The sequence below is a fragment of the Heliconius melpomene genome, chromosome 3 (assembly GCF_056956725.1).
Source record: "Heliconius melpomene rosina isolate 202511_hmr_F chromosome 3, ASM5695672v1, whole genome shotgun sequence".
NCBI classification, from domain to species: Eukaryota; Metazoa; Arthropoda; class Insecta; order Lepidoptera; family Nymphalidae; genus Heliconius; species Heliconius melpomene.
Window position 1 is genome coordinate 9,540,716 of NC_140391.1, and position 17,503 is coordinate 9,558,218.

The following is a 17,503-nucleotide window of genomic DNA, read 5'->3' on the forward strand; positions in this document are numbered from 1 at the left end:
TTTTTTTAATCTTACACTACAATCTTATGGCCCTTCTTTTTATCATCTTATACATCTAATCATTCTTTTAATATTTTTTTCTTTAGATATTATCTAGAACTACACCTATGTTATTATATACATAATATGTATAATTATAAAATATTTCCTAGAGAGTCCAATTATTCATGCCAGTTGCCACTTGCTAACTATAACACTATAATATAAATGTACATACATAAAAAAAATTAAACATTCATTATAACGTAAAATTAACGTATTTATATATTACAAAGAAAAAACTGAAATTTCGATGGAAAATCAATCAATGTCTGTATTAAATATATGAAATAGTTTAATTTGTAAGTAAGTAGAGTTTAATTTGCATATTGTTAGTGATGCTTGTTTTTGTGAAGCTGTTTAAAATGAAAGGTTTATGTCAATTTTGATTGTGTTTATTGTTTTTGTAAGCACAGCAGTTGGATAGCAAGTATGAATTATAAGGTTTTTAAGCAAGTTAGGAAAGTAAAGATCGCCTAAGAAACCCAGAACATAATTATTTACTTACCTTCCAAATTCACAAGAAATGTTCGTTTTAAGGAATGAAGAGTGATATTTAATTGCTTATTTTATTTATAAAATATATTTTGTTTTATACTGTAGGTATTCAATTTCAATCAACTTACCTACATCTAAAAAAAAAATTGGTTGTTAAAAGATTTTATTCAGTTTTCATTAAAATGTTTTCTGTATTCAAAGTTATTTCAATAGTAATAATATATGATATGTTATAGCTTAGTATTAAAAGGCTTTTCAATTCGTTCTATAAAAAAACTTTCATCTAGTTATCTATAATAGCGCGACTAGTGACAACATCCAACCTACGAGAAAAGACGATTTGAAGATACAATTTGCAACTGAATTAATTGAAATCGTAGTTTAGTCGGATATTATTCCAATGCGCCGCCGTGCCTTTAATAAATAATATTTATTGCCGTGCCTTTAATAAATATGATTATAAATGTAGAGTCATATGGCAATATTAAAGAAGAATTTCATAAGTCATTTTTCAACTTTTAAAAAGATTTGACGAAACTATAGCTTTTATAAAGCTTGTGGCGTAACTCTACTTCGCGCCCTTTGCCTCATTACCAGATTGGGAATCGAACCCACAAACTGTCTCTTTTACAGACGCCCCTTTTACACTTTGTGCCCCTGCGCCATGACTGGCCTCAACCCCAATACTTGCAAATAACCACTCCAGTACTATAATATAATAAATCTCTATTAGAAATTGAATATATCTACGATTTCCAGTTTATATGTAATAGTCACTGAGGTATACTTGACTGACGTAGTCGATGGTAATTAGTAATAATTGTCGACATTATGTTTAATTTATATTTTTAATATGGATATAACATTTTACAAAGTAAAATCATATAGAATACAATGTAGTTTTATAACCTTTTTCTACCTTTTGGGTAAATATTAATATATAAATTCAATAATAACAAGAATAAAGACTAATAGTTACAAAAAATTTGCTACACGCTGTATCCCGCACACAGCAGTGTAGGCAGAGGGAAGAGGGAATTCTGGAGGCATTGTGTGTTGAGAGGCAGAACTCAAAACCGCGCTTCCCTTTGACACCAGACCGAAGAAATGGAAATATACAATTAAAAAAATATTTTATCTCCTCGAGTGGGGGAACGAACCCACAACCAATCAATTTTACAGTCACTCTTTGTGCCCCTGAGCCATATATGAAGAGGTTGATGACAGTGGACGAGGAGAAAAACGTATGTAGAGACCGTAGCGTTTGGCGCTCCGTTCTCTTTGACGACGTTAAGTTTGTAAAGTTAAGTTAAATTATTCTTTGTAACATAATTACAGAGAAGATTTAAATAAAATAAACAACTCCATACTACTGTCCATTTTGAGTGGTCGATTGGAGAATCGAACACATTAAAAATTTATAATTTCCATGAAAAAAAACACAATAAGCGGTACAGTCCAACATAATATAATATTTTTTAAAATACATATAAGTACATAAAATAAATTACATATTTAGAAAATAATAAAGAAAAATAAACCTATTAAATTACACTAGTAGTTGACTCTATATAATAGTAATAATAACAATCTTAAGATATCCTTAATTACAACACTTTCAATACAAATATGAACAAAATCTCATAAGAAAAGCTATCACACATTCTTGTTCAAAGTTGTTACAACTTTTATATAATAATAAGTCTTAACAAATCTATTTATTTTAAGTATAATAAAATATGTTTTTATATTAAATAACATTTTATTTATGTATAAATAAATCACCAGTGCAATCCAAATCCTAGTTTCTTGACGTGAACTAACGTTTTGAATACGTGGTCCCACAACTTGCTGCTTATACCAAAAGCTGTAAAAAATATAAATGTAAATATATATAAAATACTAGATACATATTAAGCTTAAAAGTATTTTTAAGGCCCTCGTGGCGATATCGCACAGCATTTAACTGTAGACGCGATGATGACGGGTTCAATGTCCAGTTGCATATATTATTTAATATCTTTGTTTCCTCGCTCTGGTAACAAGACAAGGCGCGGCTTTGAGTTACGATATATTTTTTCAACTGATTTCCCTAACTAAGTAAACAAGTATACAGAAATAATATTTTACTGCTTCATTAAAAATTTTATTCGCGTTATTCGCAAGTATATTTTACATATATTACGTCGTTAATTACTTTTTTTTTAATTACCTGATATTTTATACTTTGTAACCAAGTACTTTGTAAGTGAACATGAACAGCATAGATTATATCGATAATTAATTTCTCTGAGAGCGACTCTATTACTATAACGTGCAATATTTTTACGTTTTTCTACATTTCCCAGATATGATAAGGTTATTTTTCGAAAAACACGATATTTTTTTATTATAACAGGCAAGGCAGCGGGTACCAAGTGTTAAGACACTCTGTTCTCCATTTGCTAAACTTTAAGACATTGCGTGCATGGACATATCTAGAGATATTTGGGAGGGGGGTTGGATTTTAGCTTTGAACAAATTTATTCATATAAGCTTTGTTTTTTTTCTTTTAAATTCTGATTTTTGTCCATGAATGATGCATTCAGCAGCGTTCCGCTTCTAAACATGCTTAGAAGCGGAACTCAACGCTGCGCTTTGTTTTCTTACTAGAACGAGAAAATAAATATATATTTAATTTCGACGACGACGACCACGACGCAGCGGCCACAATTATAAACAAAAAATATGAAAAACAAATATATTTTTCTTTACAACTAAATAAAATATTTAGTATACAATTTTAATATATTTTTTTTTACCTTTGTCATGATTTAGGAAATGATGGTTCGAGTGGTATCTCTTCATCGCGTAGAGATACGTCCCGTCTGTAGGGGAGCCGTGGTGCACGTAGTAGTGGATCATGTCGTAAATTAGATATCCTGGTGAAAACAACCATTTGTTTATTTTTTTTAAAGTTGAAATTCTAAAAAAAAATTAACTTCACTCTGTATCCCGCACACAGCAGGGTAGGTAGAGAGAACCTAGTGTAAAAGTAAATATCGTATATAGGTTTTATTGCAAAGGATTAAGAATCTGACGATATTCGATATATATTCATAACATGTATAGATATATGTCAGGTTTATGTTTCTTATCTTTGCCATGATGACTAGACAGTAAGATATTTCTTTTTTTCTTACATTATTTACAATAAATAAGGAGTGTGCATAATTGTGCAAATTATACTACTATTGAATTATATATAGTGCAGTCAATAAGAAGTGGCCGCACTGAAGTTAGGTTAACTGAACTTCCGCACATTGTTCACTGGATAAAAACAAATCGGAACTAAGAAAAATCATACAGCTAACTTCAACGCAGTCACGACTCGTTGACCGTACTAACAAATAGATATAAAATTCTTAAATAAATTTATATTACCTATAATTCCACCTGTTACTTTGATGATAGGATATGAAAAGATGCACCATACGGGAACAAAGATTATACAAGTTATTACCAGAGCGGGCACTGGAGGGAACACTTGTCTTAGATCATCGAATGGAAACTGAAATAGAGAAATATGTTTAATTTATTTTACATACCCGCTGTTTCACAATTAGTATATATTTTTTTAAAAGTATATGAAAAATAGTATATGTTAAATTGTTACTTTATATTTAAAACTAGCGGACGCGCGCAGCTTCGCTTGCGTATTTTGTGGGTGAATTCTAATAAACCATAAAACATGTGTTCAATGAAATGTTTTTAAGAGTCTAAATTTCTAACTTTATAAAAATCGGTAGCGATTTAAAGATTTTTCCATACAAACTTTCAACCCCTTATTTGCACCCTTAGGGGGTGAATTCTAGAAAACCATGAAACATATGTTCAATTAAATATTTTTAAGAGTCTAAATATCAAATTTTATAAAAATCGGTGGCGATTTAAGAATTTTCCCATAGAAACTTTCAACCCCTTATTTGCACCCTTAGGGGATGAATTCTAGAAAACCATGAAACACGTGTTCAATTAAATACTTTTAAAAATCTAAATTTCAAGTTTTATAAAAATCGGTGCCGATTTAATTTTTTTTCCATACAAACTTTAAACCCCTATTTCACCCCTTTAGGGTTAAAATTTTTCAAAATCCCTTCTTAGTGGATGTCCAGATTACGAAAGTAAACTTTTGTCCAAATTTCACGTTTCTACGCACAGCGGTTATGGCTGTGCGTGCGTCTTACCTCAGTCAGTGAGGACAAGTCCTTTTATATATATAGATTATAATTATTAATTTTATATGTGCTATAGCAGAATCCATAATCATTAAATTAAAATCATTGTGGCAAAATGTAACTGTTATTTTTTTTTGTAACGCTTACCACTTCTGTTTCCTGTTTCCCGAACATAGCAGGGTAGGTAGAGGGAACCTTGTATTAAGACACATCTTTCTCATCAAAATACTTCCTGGTCGCACTTATTTGTTTTTATTTCTATTATTTATTATTATTATTTCTAAGTTTAATCTTCAACTAACTTATTATGGAAAGCGAAACGGTTAATTGATTCTTAAATGTATCAAAAATATGCCTACCTGTTGGTAAGCAAAGTGACTTAGAGGTTTTCTACTCTCTATTCTCTCTGCTTACGATACGCAAAAGAAATTACCTTATAGAAAAGAATTTACCTTATGATGCAATCCATGAATCAGAAAATGTATTTGAATCAATCTAAGCGATGAACCCGGGTCGTAGTGGAACACCCATCTATGAAGCGAATACTCTAGTAACGTCCAAATTATTATGCCGAACACAATATGTTGGAGAAATTGAAAACTTGATATACTGCCTTCAGTGCATGAATCTGAAAAATAAATATTTATTTAAAACAATAAACAATTTTTGTATTATTTATTGTATTAGAAATATTATTTAAGTGAAGATTGTTGTAATCAATATTTAATAAAAAATCTAAGTTTGACATATAATATAAGCCGTAGATAAAACTTGGCGTTGAACTCCATATCTCTATACATTTCATAAATTAGATAAAAAGTGAGAAACGGAGTGCCTAAGCACTAGGTTCCCTGTGCTCACTTGCTGTGTGCGCGATATAGCGTGAAATTGATTAATTTATTTTGATTTATAAACGCAACTACTATAGAATAGTTTTACTACGCGACACGCGTTATCACGAGACGCACATAGCACAAGTTGTGTTAATTATTTTATTAGGTCACGAACAATTAAGAAGACTGGACTACGCAAAATTGCCTTTCCCAAGCTAGTTATATGATAATAGGTGCTTTAGTACTGTAGTCCGTGGGGCTATTAAAGTAATTACTTGTTACGTCATATTCTATAATATTATAAAGAAATAGAAAAGGAAAATAAGAAAAAAACGTTCATTGTATATTTAAATATTTATAGACAGTCGTAACGTCGTAAGTATGTCATTAAATATGAACATTATATTTTGCAAATTGGCATCTTAACAACTTTATTAACTCTTTCAGCTTCCGCCCCGATCCCTATTTTCCGCCGATTTTTTGATGTATTGCGTGATGAGTGGTAGAACTCAAGGTTGCGCTTCGCCTTGGAACTAGAGCGAGGAAATGTTAACATTAATAAATAATAATTAATTCTACCAAGTGGTCATCGAACCCACAACCATCGCATTTATAGTCACACGCTTGCACCACTGTGCCATAATGACCTCGTTTTTAATTATAAAAAATCATATGTAAAACATATAGCTATATATTTTTACCAAATACCCTCTTGGACAATGTGACAAGTAATGTGTACCCAAAAAATGCAATACTTAGGCCAGAAATACATAAAACCAACCGCCAAACTAGTAGTACATAAAACTTAGGCCAGACAAGAATCGAACCTGCACCTGGTTTAACATTGATAATATAAACAAACCTCCACACAGCACATGAGTCGTAAACTGCGTTACACTCAAATACACGATGACGGGGACCCAGAACACCGGCACGAGGTACCAGGGGGTGTACGTGAGGCTCTCCAAGATGGGGCTTTCGAAGAGACGGCATTTCCTATATACAGCACTGTTCACCCATTTTTCATAGTGTGACGCTATCTTGTGTAGCTGCGACAACAGCGGCTTGGACCAGTCCAGTCTGCTCTGCGGGAAATATTATATATTACATTTTCATCTATAATCGATGTCAAAAAAAAACAAATTTATTAAAAAGTTGTCACCAAATTAACACAGGCGGATGGGACCTAATGTTAAGATACTCCGTTCCCCACTTTCCGCTGAATTTTGGAAGCCTTGCGTGCGAGTGGAACTCAACACTACACTTCGTCTCATTACCAGAGCGAGGAAATGAAAATATGAAATAATTTACTTCGTCGTGTTGTAATAGAACCCACAATCTATCGCATTTTACAATCGCACTCTTGTCAATCGTAGTCGTCAATCATTAAAAAGTCAATCATTAAAAAAAATATTATAAATGCATCGGTTGTGGCTTCGATTCCCGATCGAGGGATCGAATTATTTTTAATTCCTCGCTCTGGTAACAAAGCGTCGCGCCGCTGTGAGTTCCATCACTTAAGACGCAATGTCTCGAAAATTTGTCTAACCTCAGTGGTCTTTCGGCCCAGCCTGCAATATGCAGGATAAAACAGCGTGCACCTTAAAAAAACGTGGGAATCAAATTCAAAACCATCGTATTCAAACACTAAGCTGTGCCAGGATTGTGTCTTATTATAACGCTATACCGTCATTCAGAATAGTGATCGATAAGCTTATCTTTCAAATCTTTACTTGGAAAAAAAGATTACAAACGTCCATTTGACAGTAGCCTGTAGTTATATTTTTTTTCTGTGATTTACTTAACAGACATTTTATATTAGTTCTATAGAAAATCGACCTTCGCGTAGAAACAGGCGTGATAATTAAATGGTTAATAGAAGCGAAATTCATCAGTTCGTTAAATAACATTTTGTTACGTCACAATCTAAGAAACTATCGACCTGCTTCTCTTCCTTATGATGGATTGTTAAGAACATTATATTTGAAAGATTTTTTTACATTTCTCTTTAATTAAAATTCTCTCATCCAAGTTCTCAACGAAGTTCTCTCTGCCTACCACGCTATGTGAGATGTAGCGCTGACGCTAAAAACGCAGGAGTAGCCTTGGGTGCCATCGTTTGCTAGTTACCAAAACGAGGAAATGAAAATATTAAATATTACATTTCTCGAATTGGAATCGAACCCACACAACACACAACCTTATACGTTTAGTCACACTTTGTGCCTTTACGTCACGACTGGCCTTCATTCCAGGCTACTTTGCTATACATAAAAAAGATGACTAATAAAATACAGTATAATATTTAATATCAAATCAATTACTTAAGATACGATATTACATTTGCCTATAGATAAATATCACCAAACAGTATTACGACAGATAATCCTCAACATCTTTGATAATATGTAGATACGCGTATATATGAATCATGGCTTGATAAAATTATAGGCTCATATGAGTTAACCTATTTTTTTATCACTATCAGGAAATTGGATAAATATTTTATTTGTATATATTGAAAAAACAAGCTAAATGATATTCTTTGTCTGTCAATCATACCAATAAACATAAAGATATATTCTGGGGTGTGCCTGGGCTTAAGATTTGAACAGATATATGTAAACATTTTTGTTAATTTTGAGGTTTAAAATTTTTCAAAAATTCTAGGGTGGCACGGGTCCTAGAGTCATAAATGATACCTACTTGTGTTTTACCTATGGTGCAAAAACTTTGACTTACACAATTTTTTTTTATTGGCTAAAACATTTAATTACATTCGTTTACCATCTTTTACTGGATATAAATTATGTCACATAACATGTACAATGTACTATATGTCTTTTATTGGAGTGAACTTGAATATAGCTCATTTTATTTTTATTTCACTTTGCTTAAAATGTAGGTAACTATTGAGCTAATCTTATCTAAATATTTCTTCATACATAATCCTTCAATATATTTTAAATATATGTAATAAAAAATTATTTTTAATACATTTAAACTATATTAATGATGTGCCCTACATACATCTGCATACATTTCAGAGTAATTTATATGTTTTCCAGCCACCCGCCCGCGGCTTCGCCTGCTTAAATTTATATATAATGTTATATTTACATAAGTCATAAAGTAGAGTTACTCTAAAATATATAACGTATCGCTGTAAAGTTTCATATAAAAATGTTTAGTGATAAAAACACAAAAGATCAACAAACTTTCATATTTATAGTATTAGTAGGTAAAATGTAAGAATAATTTATTGCGATACCATCTTTACCTAAGAGTAAATGCTTCTATTTTGGTCTATGACAGTCTAGCTGTAAACGTGGGTACTGGAGCTAAGTGCCCTCTCGTTGACTGTTAATTAATTATAACAGGTAATAAAGGATTTTATTTACTGTGCCCCGGCGCGCGGCCGTGACCTACGATACGTCGGCACAGATTGACATTTCTGCGCCTTTTGATTATTAATAAAATCAGCTTCACCCTACATCCCGCACACACCAGGGTAAACAGAGGGAACCTAGTGTTAAGACACTCCGTTCCCCACTTTTTAACTCAACGCCGGGCATTTTGCCTTGGGGCGAGAGCAAAGATAAAGAAAATATTAATAAATAACAATTCATTCCCTAGAGTGGGCATCGAATCATCCTGGTCCTCGAGGGCCTCTTATTAATTAATTATTAATTTAGCTTTATTCCTTAAATTACTCATTTTTCTTTATTTATATATGTTACCATTGTGACATAAAGATCGCTATCGTCGTTCCGCATATTATTATATCATTTAACACAGCTTAGAGGAAAAGTGGACAACGCACATCACTTCGTCGTGCATCTAGCTTATAATAGGTAATAAATTAATATTGCTACAAGTATTATATATTTAGGTTATTGTCATTACAGATGAAGCCAGTCAGACTGTAAACGCGACAGGTTGTGGGTTTGATTCCCACTCAATGAAATCAAATATTTATTATTTTTATTTCTTCGCTTCGCTTTAGGTGTCGACGCGTGGTGTTGAGATCCGTCAATCGACACACAATGCATCCAGAATTTAGTGAGAAATGGGAAACGTAATGTCTTAACACTAAGTTTAAACACCATAAACCTAAAAAAACCTTACAAATAAAAATAGATTCTTACTTAAACAATGTCACTCAAAGTAACTTCTATAACCGAAATATAATTGTCACACACAAATAGGCTATTTTTAAAAACTTACTTATGATTTAATATAATATATAATTCAAAATAAACGATGATACGTAATAATAATGATTACACAACTAGTGCAGCTAGATGGGAACCTAGCATAGCACATATAATTATTAAGGAAAATTGTTTCAATAATACTCGTATCTATAAATGACACAGTCGACATCGTATTTTTGTATTTAGAATTAAAATCATATACTCATTAAATTTATATTCAACTAGAAAAGAGAAAATAAATATAGAAATGTAAAGAAAAAAAATTACCTACATGTAATAGGTATGCATAAATCGTTACCATATATAACATAAACAGTATTATTATTTAATTTTAATCAAATAAAATATAACAAACATTTAAATATCAATTATATTCATAATTAGATAATAGTAAACATTATTTATGGACAAGTATGATCTTTGCAAGCGCAAAGTTTGTAGATTGTTGGTTTCCCCACAAAGAATTGACTCCAAAAAGAGGCCTGTGGCGGGTCTGGATGACGATCAGAAAATGATGCTTGAACGTTATCATTATTGCGGCTATGAGGCGATGAAGAATAGGGACTAAATAGATTACTGTATCTCCTCGTAACCATTTTCGATTTCCTTACTGACTTCGGTGTGGAAGTTATTGGAATTACGTTCAAAGGACTTTGAGACATGGGCACTTCATTGGGTCCGTGTGAAAGAATAGCTTCTTCCATCTCCATCGGTTGAATATCAATTGACTTATCACCTATACCGTCGGGATCTGATGTGGACATGCCAGGTACCAGTAATGACTCTATTGAGGCAGAATGATGGGCCTGTCTCATCATTTCTGGTGAAAATTGGCGGTCCGTCTCGCTGTTATTCATTACGCGGCTTGCAGCTGAAAAATATACATATTATATTTTTATTTTAGCATTTTTTACTCGGTTGAATAACACAAAGGCTAGTTATTTGTATTTAAGTGTTTGAGGAACAATGCTGTTGTATTTATTTAATTTATGAAATGAGACCGGAAAAATTGCAATGTGACGTATCCATTCTGTCTGTAATTAACTATAATTACTGACTAACACTGGATTAGAAATAAAATCATAATAAGAAGTTACAAGTGACATACCACAATTTATTGCAAGACTTTCATATTTTTCATCTACTTTTTCCTTTTCTGCCCGTTCCTTCCCATCTTCCTCTTCTTCCGCATCGTCTTCTTCCCCTTTCTCCCCATCTTCTTCTTCCGTTTCCTCCACATCTTCCTCCACTTCCTCATCGTCCTCTTCTTCTTCCTCTTTCTCTTTTTCCTGCTCTTCTGCTTGCTCTTCTTCTTCCTCCTCTTCTATCTCTCCTTCCACTTCATTTTCTTCAAAATTTTTGAGGAATTCCAGATTAACTGTCGAATCAGACTTAGAATTATTATCCCTTTTATAAAGCAGTTTCATTTCCTTTTCCAACTTTTCATAAAGCTCCTCAGTTTCATCGCATAGGTTGGGTTTCTTCGGTTTTATTTCAATTATAAGACCTGGCAAGGGGCTATCGAGTTTTAAATCGCCACTAATCAGTGATAATGGAGATTCTTGCTCTTCTTGCTCTTCTTGCACTGGTGACAATACTGTACAAATACAAAGCAAACCATAATAATTTGTAGAGGCGTTCATATAATCTAGGAAGGAAAACTTTGTTCGTTTTTAATATATAATTTAAATATATTAATGGGGAACAAAGTGTCTTAACACTAGGTTCCCTTTGCATACCCCGCTGTTTGCGGGATACCGTGTGAATCTGGTTTTTTTTTTTAATATATTATATATACAGTTTACTATAAATTAAAATATTATTCTAAATAATTTACTGAATAAACTTACTTAAACGTATCATAACGTAGTAGGTATATAAAGCCATATAAAATGTTTATTATAAATTATACATGCAATTTTTAATTAAAAAACTTACTCGGTAAATCTTCAAATAAACTACGGATCAAATACGTTTTTATCCTCTGCCAGTTCTCTGAATTTTGATGGCGCGGCATTTTAACTTTTATATTCAATTAGACGAGTCTTCCCAATCTTACTTTCAATCACAATATATTATAATACACATGTGGGTGAACTGAAATTGAGAAATCTTCGGTAGGGTAGTTTTTTGTTTATATGAGACAGCGTTTATACGCTTGCGATGTTTCGGCAAACCCGCATAAGTTCCAAGCCTTCGTAAACGTTCGGCTTCCATCTCTACGCTTGTGAGCGCGTTAGTATGTTCCTTACATGGCATGATAGACATGGATGTCGAAGTTTTTTCAGTTCTTGCGTTAGGCTTCGCATATTTAAAATTACGACGGAAAAAACTTACGGAAAGAAAATAATAAAACTTATTAAAGTAAGTAACTACAGATACAAGTATAACGTTCACCATATTAAAACGCATTCTTGTTATGTTTACTTTCTTAACGTCCGATTTTTACTATAAAACTAAATAAATCAGAACGAAATTAATATTTATTCTACATGTTTTTAAAAATTGTCCATAATTATTTTGGACGATAGTTCAGATTTAACCAAAATATTGAAATTTTATAATCTGTGACTCTATAAAGGAATATTTTTATAGAAATTATCGAAAATTATTTAAGGTTTTATTTTATATACATTTATTATCAGCCTTATTTGTTTAATTACATAGTGCATATGGTTTATAGTTAGGAATATTGAAATTTTATACCTACTGGTATAAATAAAAACCAATATACCTACCTAATACAATAAACGTCAACGCTAAATCAAATAATGACATTTGTAAGTGACCGAATACGAGTCCACTCAATTATTCAGATCAACCTCGCCTTGTTCTTGTTACTTAATTCGTTAGTTTAACAAAAAATAGTGAATCAAGTGTTATTTATATTAAAAAATATTTTGTTTTATATTGTATTCAATTTCAATCTTCTAAAAAGATAAAAAATAGGTTGTTATTTTTTTTATTTCAGTTTTCATTAAAATATATTCTGTATTCAAAGTTATTTCAATAGTAATAATATATGATATATTTTTACAATTCAGTATTGAAAGGTTTTTCAATTCACTGTATAAAAAAATTTCATCAAACTTTCATCTAGTTATCCATAATAGGCAAGCGTATTGATTTGATACTTTGCAAGGCTATGAAATTTTCTTTACAATACTTATAATAGCGGGCCTAGTGACGTTCAACCAACAAGAAAAGACGATATTTTAAATTTTTGCATTAATTGTTAAAATTAATTCATTGATTCTTGCGTCGATTGCAGCAATAGATATAATAAAATGCTATAATTGACCTAATATTTGTTGGGGTTCGAGCCTGCTTAAGTACTTGCCTACTTTGCAATATGACACAAGCTGTCACAATGTAAATTCGCTTGTGTTATGGCCGTCGCTATATTATTTCTGTTCTGTGTTTTTGAAATATTATCTTTTTAATAGGTGTCGTATCGAATAAATGACCCAACTAGAGATGCATAATAGCATGCATAGCATGAGAGATGTATAATAATAATATAAGGATAAGAGTGCGTGGGAGTGATTACACGCACTCTTCCTTTGGAATTCTTTGCAAGAATCGTAAATTGTAAATAGATTTCACATACAAAATTATGCTCTAATACCATTTAATAACAATTATAATACTAATAAGTACTTAAATTAGTAACACTAGTACTATGTACTCTGAAGAAAACTTAAAGCCGCCTATCGCCCAAAACGGCTCGAATTTTTTTAAATTTTATAATTATAAGATTTTTGAAGAAGGAAATGGATTTATTAAATTAATAATTTTAATTAACCATTTGTAGCAGAGATATACCTTTCAGCTCGTACATCTCACCTCATACATCTCTTCGTACATGCCCTCCGGGACGTCCTCATGGTTTTTACGTGACCTTCCTCCAATATCTTTGATTCTGTGTTTTCGAAGGTGAACTGAGGTTTCTCTTTACCAATCTATACTTCAGTTATTGAATAATCCAAAATGTTATCTTATTGACACACGTTATTCGAAATGTAATCGATATTTAGCCATATGCCTATTTGGTAGAGATATGGGTAAGATAACACACAGGTGTGGCGAAGAACGTGTATATTTGACAATATGATTCACTTATTCATAAGATAGGCTCGGAAAAAATGTTATTTCTCTCTTATATGTATATTATAAGTTCTCTCTCTCTCCCTCCCTCTCGTTCTATCTCTCTTGCCACTTATGGAGTAAGCGTTAAATATTCTTTAATTTTTTAAAGGTGCGGCGGGTTAAATCCCAATAGTAGTGTATAGTCTTGAATTTAGATATTTATGTATAGAGAAAAAAGCATTATGAGAGTGATAGGCAGTAACTTCTATTTCATATCTCGAAAGTTTCAATCCCTTAAGGTGGAAATCGAACTCACAGCGGTCGCGTTTTAGCCACGAGACCTCAACGTACATCTTTAAAAGTGAAAAAAAGACGCGGTTTGCCTGCGTAGTGAATAGACACACTGCATTTCTTTACCTATATTATGTATATATGTATATACAAATGAAAGATACCATTATTAAGCAGGCTTTGCTGCCGTAAAATAATTACTAAAGTGTCATAGGAAGGTGCTGTAGCAAATTTATAAAAATCTGTATTGATTTGTAATAAGTGCGACCGTCTCGTATATGTTCGTATAGTGTCTATTTGATTGATACGTTACCAACAATCGTAAAGTCATATACTATAGCGAGAAAATGTTAAAAAGAAAATTAAATCAATTATTGCTGCTTCGATTCCTGACCGAGGGAAAACATTTTATTAACAGCTATGCCAATTGCTGCAGGGTGTTATTGTATAGAATAAGAACAACATGAACAGACACAACACAAAACTACAGCAACACACAACACTTATTAACTAAATGGAACACCTCGGCCATAAATCCAGGTAATTACCACCATCAATACGATGCGAACACGCAAACGTTATATTTTAAGATGAGTGAACTCAATCTATGTCGGTAGAGATTTTAAGGTAATTAGAAATATACTCATACATATATGTATATTCAAATTAAAAAAATCAAACAAACACGAAATGTTATAATATTTATTTTATTTTTGCTATTAATCGGCGAACGAAGCGTCTAAAGGCTTTTCTACGTATTCTAAAAAAACGTTGACCCACATATTAAAATCGAGTAAAACCAGCGTGGAGCAATGGAACGCGTCTATCTAATCTTTATGGGTTCTGTCCCCACTGAGAAGAATTAATTACTCAATAATTTATTCCCCTAAGTGGAGAAATGAAGGGGTCATTTCACTTCAGGAAGTGGTGAACAAGTATGAAAGAGAGAAAATGCATAAAGCAGAAAAAACCTCCTTGTATTTTAATTACCTAATAATGTTTAATATTCTTATGATAAGACACCTTTTGGTGGGTTAAAATATTTTTTTTTGGATATCCCTCTCTCTCTCTATAATATAATTTTTAATACAAAATTGCTTGCGGCAAGATCCCAAGTCTTACATCAGAAATCTTTCAACATTTTCCATATATTTTTCTTTTGTTTAATATTTAATGTTTTGCGTATGCTATGAACAGATATTTTTATTTATTCAATTCTATAATTATATAATCCGGCAATGATATATTCGTTGCTACGCTACACGGCTACGCGCTACGGATAGATGGAATACGATTTACAAAGACCACGTAGCATCACAACGGGTGTCTTTGACATTTAAATAAATTTACAGTACACAGTTTAAGTAGCTTTACAGCCAGTAAAAAAACGGCTTTAGATTTAAATTATATATAAGTAAATTTATATTAATAATAAAGATGTTTAACCTTGATCTAGATACATTAAATAATATATTTCTAAAGAACGACTAAAAACAACATGTCACAAGGGCCTGCCTGTCTACCGATAATATCGTCAATAACTCGAAATAAATAAATTATTTTTATTGTTCAATAAAAATATTGTAAAAAAATAGCAATAAGAAATATCAATATTGTTGTTATTAATTCCTTATTTAGTTACTAGAGTTAAAAATATTTTATACACCTAGTGAGGGCATTTACTGAATAAAATCTCTATCGTATCGTTATTAAAATAAATAGAATGTAACAGATTTTTATGACTTTACGAAATGCAGTAATCATTAGCACAGTGTGTTAAAATTTACATTTTATGTAGTAAGCGCGACAGGATGTAGGTTCGATTGTCTTGACACTAGGTTACCAGGTTCCCTCTGCCTACCCTGATATATGTGGAAAAAATTGCCCTGTAAATTACATTGGCGTTTCCACACTTTTCGTTCATTCCTAACTTTGTGGGATTAACCGAAAAAAAATCTTGTATATGGGTCATTCCGTGGCGTTTAGACCGTATTTTATTTAATGGTTAATTTTTTATATAAACATAACAGATATATACTAAAATATGAAAAATTGAAAATTCCTAATTGGTGCACTATATACTAAAATAGTTTCTAATCTTAATTTACTAGATACATTGGATGCCCTCCAAAACATTAATTCATGATAAATCAATATAATAATACCTCTAATTCCTCTAAGAACGCTATTTCTTCAGAGTCCCACTCGACCTCCTCCTTAGTGATAATCCTGCCGTTCTCACTAACACTCCCAGTTAAATTATTATCACTATTTTCTATTTTAAAATCACTCAACATATGATACGCACTGTTGCTATGCTCGTGTAGTTTCATAGCTTGTGTGATAGACTTCCCTTTGTACTTTTTCAGGGTGTTCACACCCCCCGGATGATCCCTCAAAAACTTTTTCAAATCGTAGTCCTCGCCCGCGAATTTTACGGGGAACGCCATGACTGGCACGTGGTGCTGGTGACCTGGCACGGCGTAGACTGACCTACGAGGGCCGAGAACGTTACTTTACGTTATCAAATATGTGATATGAGTATATGTTAATGGAAACCATCGGTTCAAGGATAGGGCTACTTGGGAATTGTGCCAGATTTTTGGCAAAACACTCGCTTCCTTTTTTTATAAGTAAATTTATAAGAATGTTTATGTTTAATATTTTCAAGGTAAAGAACAGTTATGATGTATTGCATACGAGTATTAATAGATACAAATAGGTATTATTATAGTCAGGTGGAAGTAGTAAGTACCAAATAACAGAGGCGGTTGTGGCGCGTGACTGTAACGGTTGTGAGTTCGATCCCCACTCGAGGGAATGGATTATTATATCTTTATATTTTCATTTCTTCGCTCTGGCACCAAGGCAAAAAGTCAGGTGATGAGTTCCGCCACTCAACACGCAATCCCTTGAAAAATTCGATGGTAAGTGGGGTACGGAGTGACTTAACCCTGCTGTGTGCGGGATACAGCGTGAAATTGATTTCATTTAATTTTGTTACTTAAAAACGAAAATTGTAATTTAGTCATGACAAATTTTATCTAAAAAGTTTGTTTAGTTTGGTTGTGACAAAATTGTATCTATTAATTTTCAATATTTTAATTAATTTTCAATTATTTTTGGTGCTTTTGACGCCTTTATTGTTATATATAAAGATACCTTCGTGGTGCAGTGAGACAACGTCTGATTGTAATCGCGACGGTTGTAGATCCGATTCCCACTCGAAGAAACTCAGTTGAGTTCCGCCACTCACCGCATAATGTCTTCTCGGTGCTTGGGGAACGTAGTGTCGTAATACTTGGTTCCCTCTACCTAG

The 17,503-nt window shown here is 32.2% G+C and overlaps 2 protein-coding genes across 2 annotated transcripts; both read right to left on the minus strand.

The window, feature by feature from the left end:
• Positions 1 to 2,011: 2,011 nt before the first annotated feature.
• Fa2h (Fatty acid 2-hydroxylase) lies at positions 2,012 to 16,680 on the minus strand. The gene is made up of 6 exons (XM_085207767.1): positions 16,350 to 16,680; positions 6,450 to 6,672; positions 5,207 to 5,382; positions 3,961 to 4,087; positions 3,339 to 3,458; positions 2,012 to 2,404 (listed from the first exon to the last, which is right to left on the minus strand). The coding sequence occupies exons 1-6, from the start codon at positions 16,632 to 16,634 to the stop codon at positions 2,319 to 2,321; spliced, it is 1,017 nt and encodes a 338-aa protein (XP_085063893.1). The 5' UTR covers positions 16,635 to 16,680; the 3' UTR covers positions 2,012 to 2,318.
• On the minus strand, positions 10,123 to 12,183 carry LOC146540114 (uncharacterized). The gene is made up of 3 exons (XM_085207766.1): positions 11,743 to 12,183; positions 10,913 to 11,401; positions 10,123 to 10,675 (listed from the first exon to the last, which is right to left on the minus strand). The coding sequence occupies exons 1-3, from the start codon at positions 11,819 to 11,821 to the stop codon at positions 10,206 to 10,208; spliced, it is 1,038 nt and encodes a 345-aa protein (XP_085063892.1). The 5' UTR covers positions 11,822 to 12,183; the 3' UTR covers positions 10,123 to 10,205.
• Positions 16,681 to 17,503: the final 823 nt, after the last annotated feature.

Bases quoted from the DNA above. Each gene is read 5' to 3' on its own strand.
- LOC146540114 (XM_085207766.1), bottom strand. From the start codon at position 11,821: ATGCCGCGCCATCAAAATTCAGAGAACTGGCAGAGGATAAAAACGTAT. The intron at 11,402-11,742 runs GTAAGTTTTTTA...GTATTTGTACAG, and splicing joins TTTATTTGAAGATTTACCGA to TATTGTCACCAGTGCAAGAA. The intron at 10,676-10,912 runs GTATGTCACTTG...TATATTTTTCAG, and splicing joins AAGTCTTGCAATAAATTGTG to CTGCAAGCCGCGTAATGAAT.
- Fa2h (XM_085207767.1), bottom strand. From the start codon at position 16,634: ATGGCGTTCCCCGTAAAATTCGCGGGCGAGGACTACGATTTGAAAAAG. The intron at 6,673-16,349 runs GTATTATTATAT...TATTTCCCGCAG, and splicing joins CGTTCTTAGAGGAATTAGAG to AGCAGACTGGACTGGTCCAA. The intron at 3,459-3,960 runs GTAATATAAATT...TGTTTTCACCAG, and splicing joins AGTAACAGGTGGAATTATAG to GATATCTAATTTACGACATG.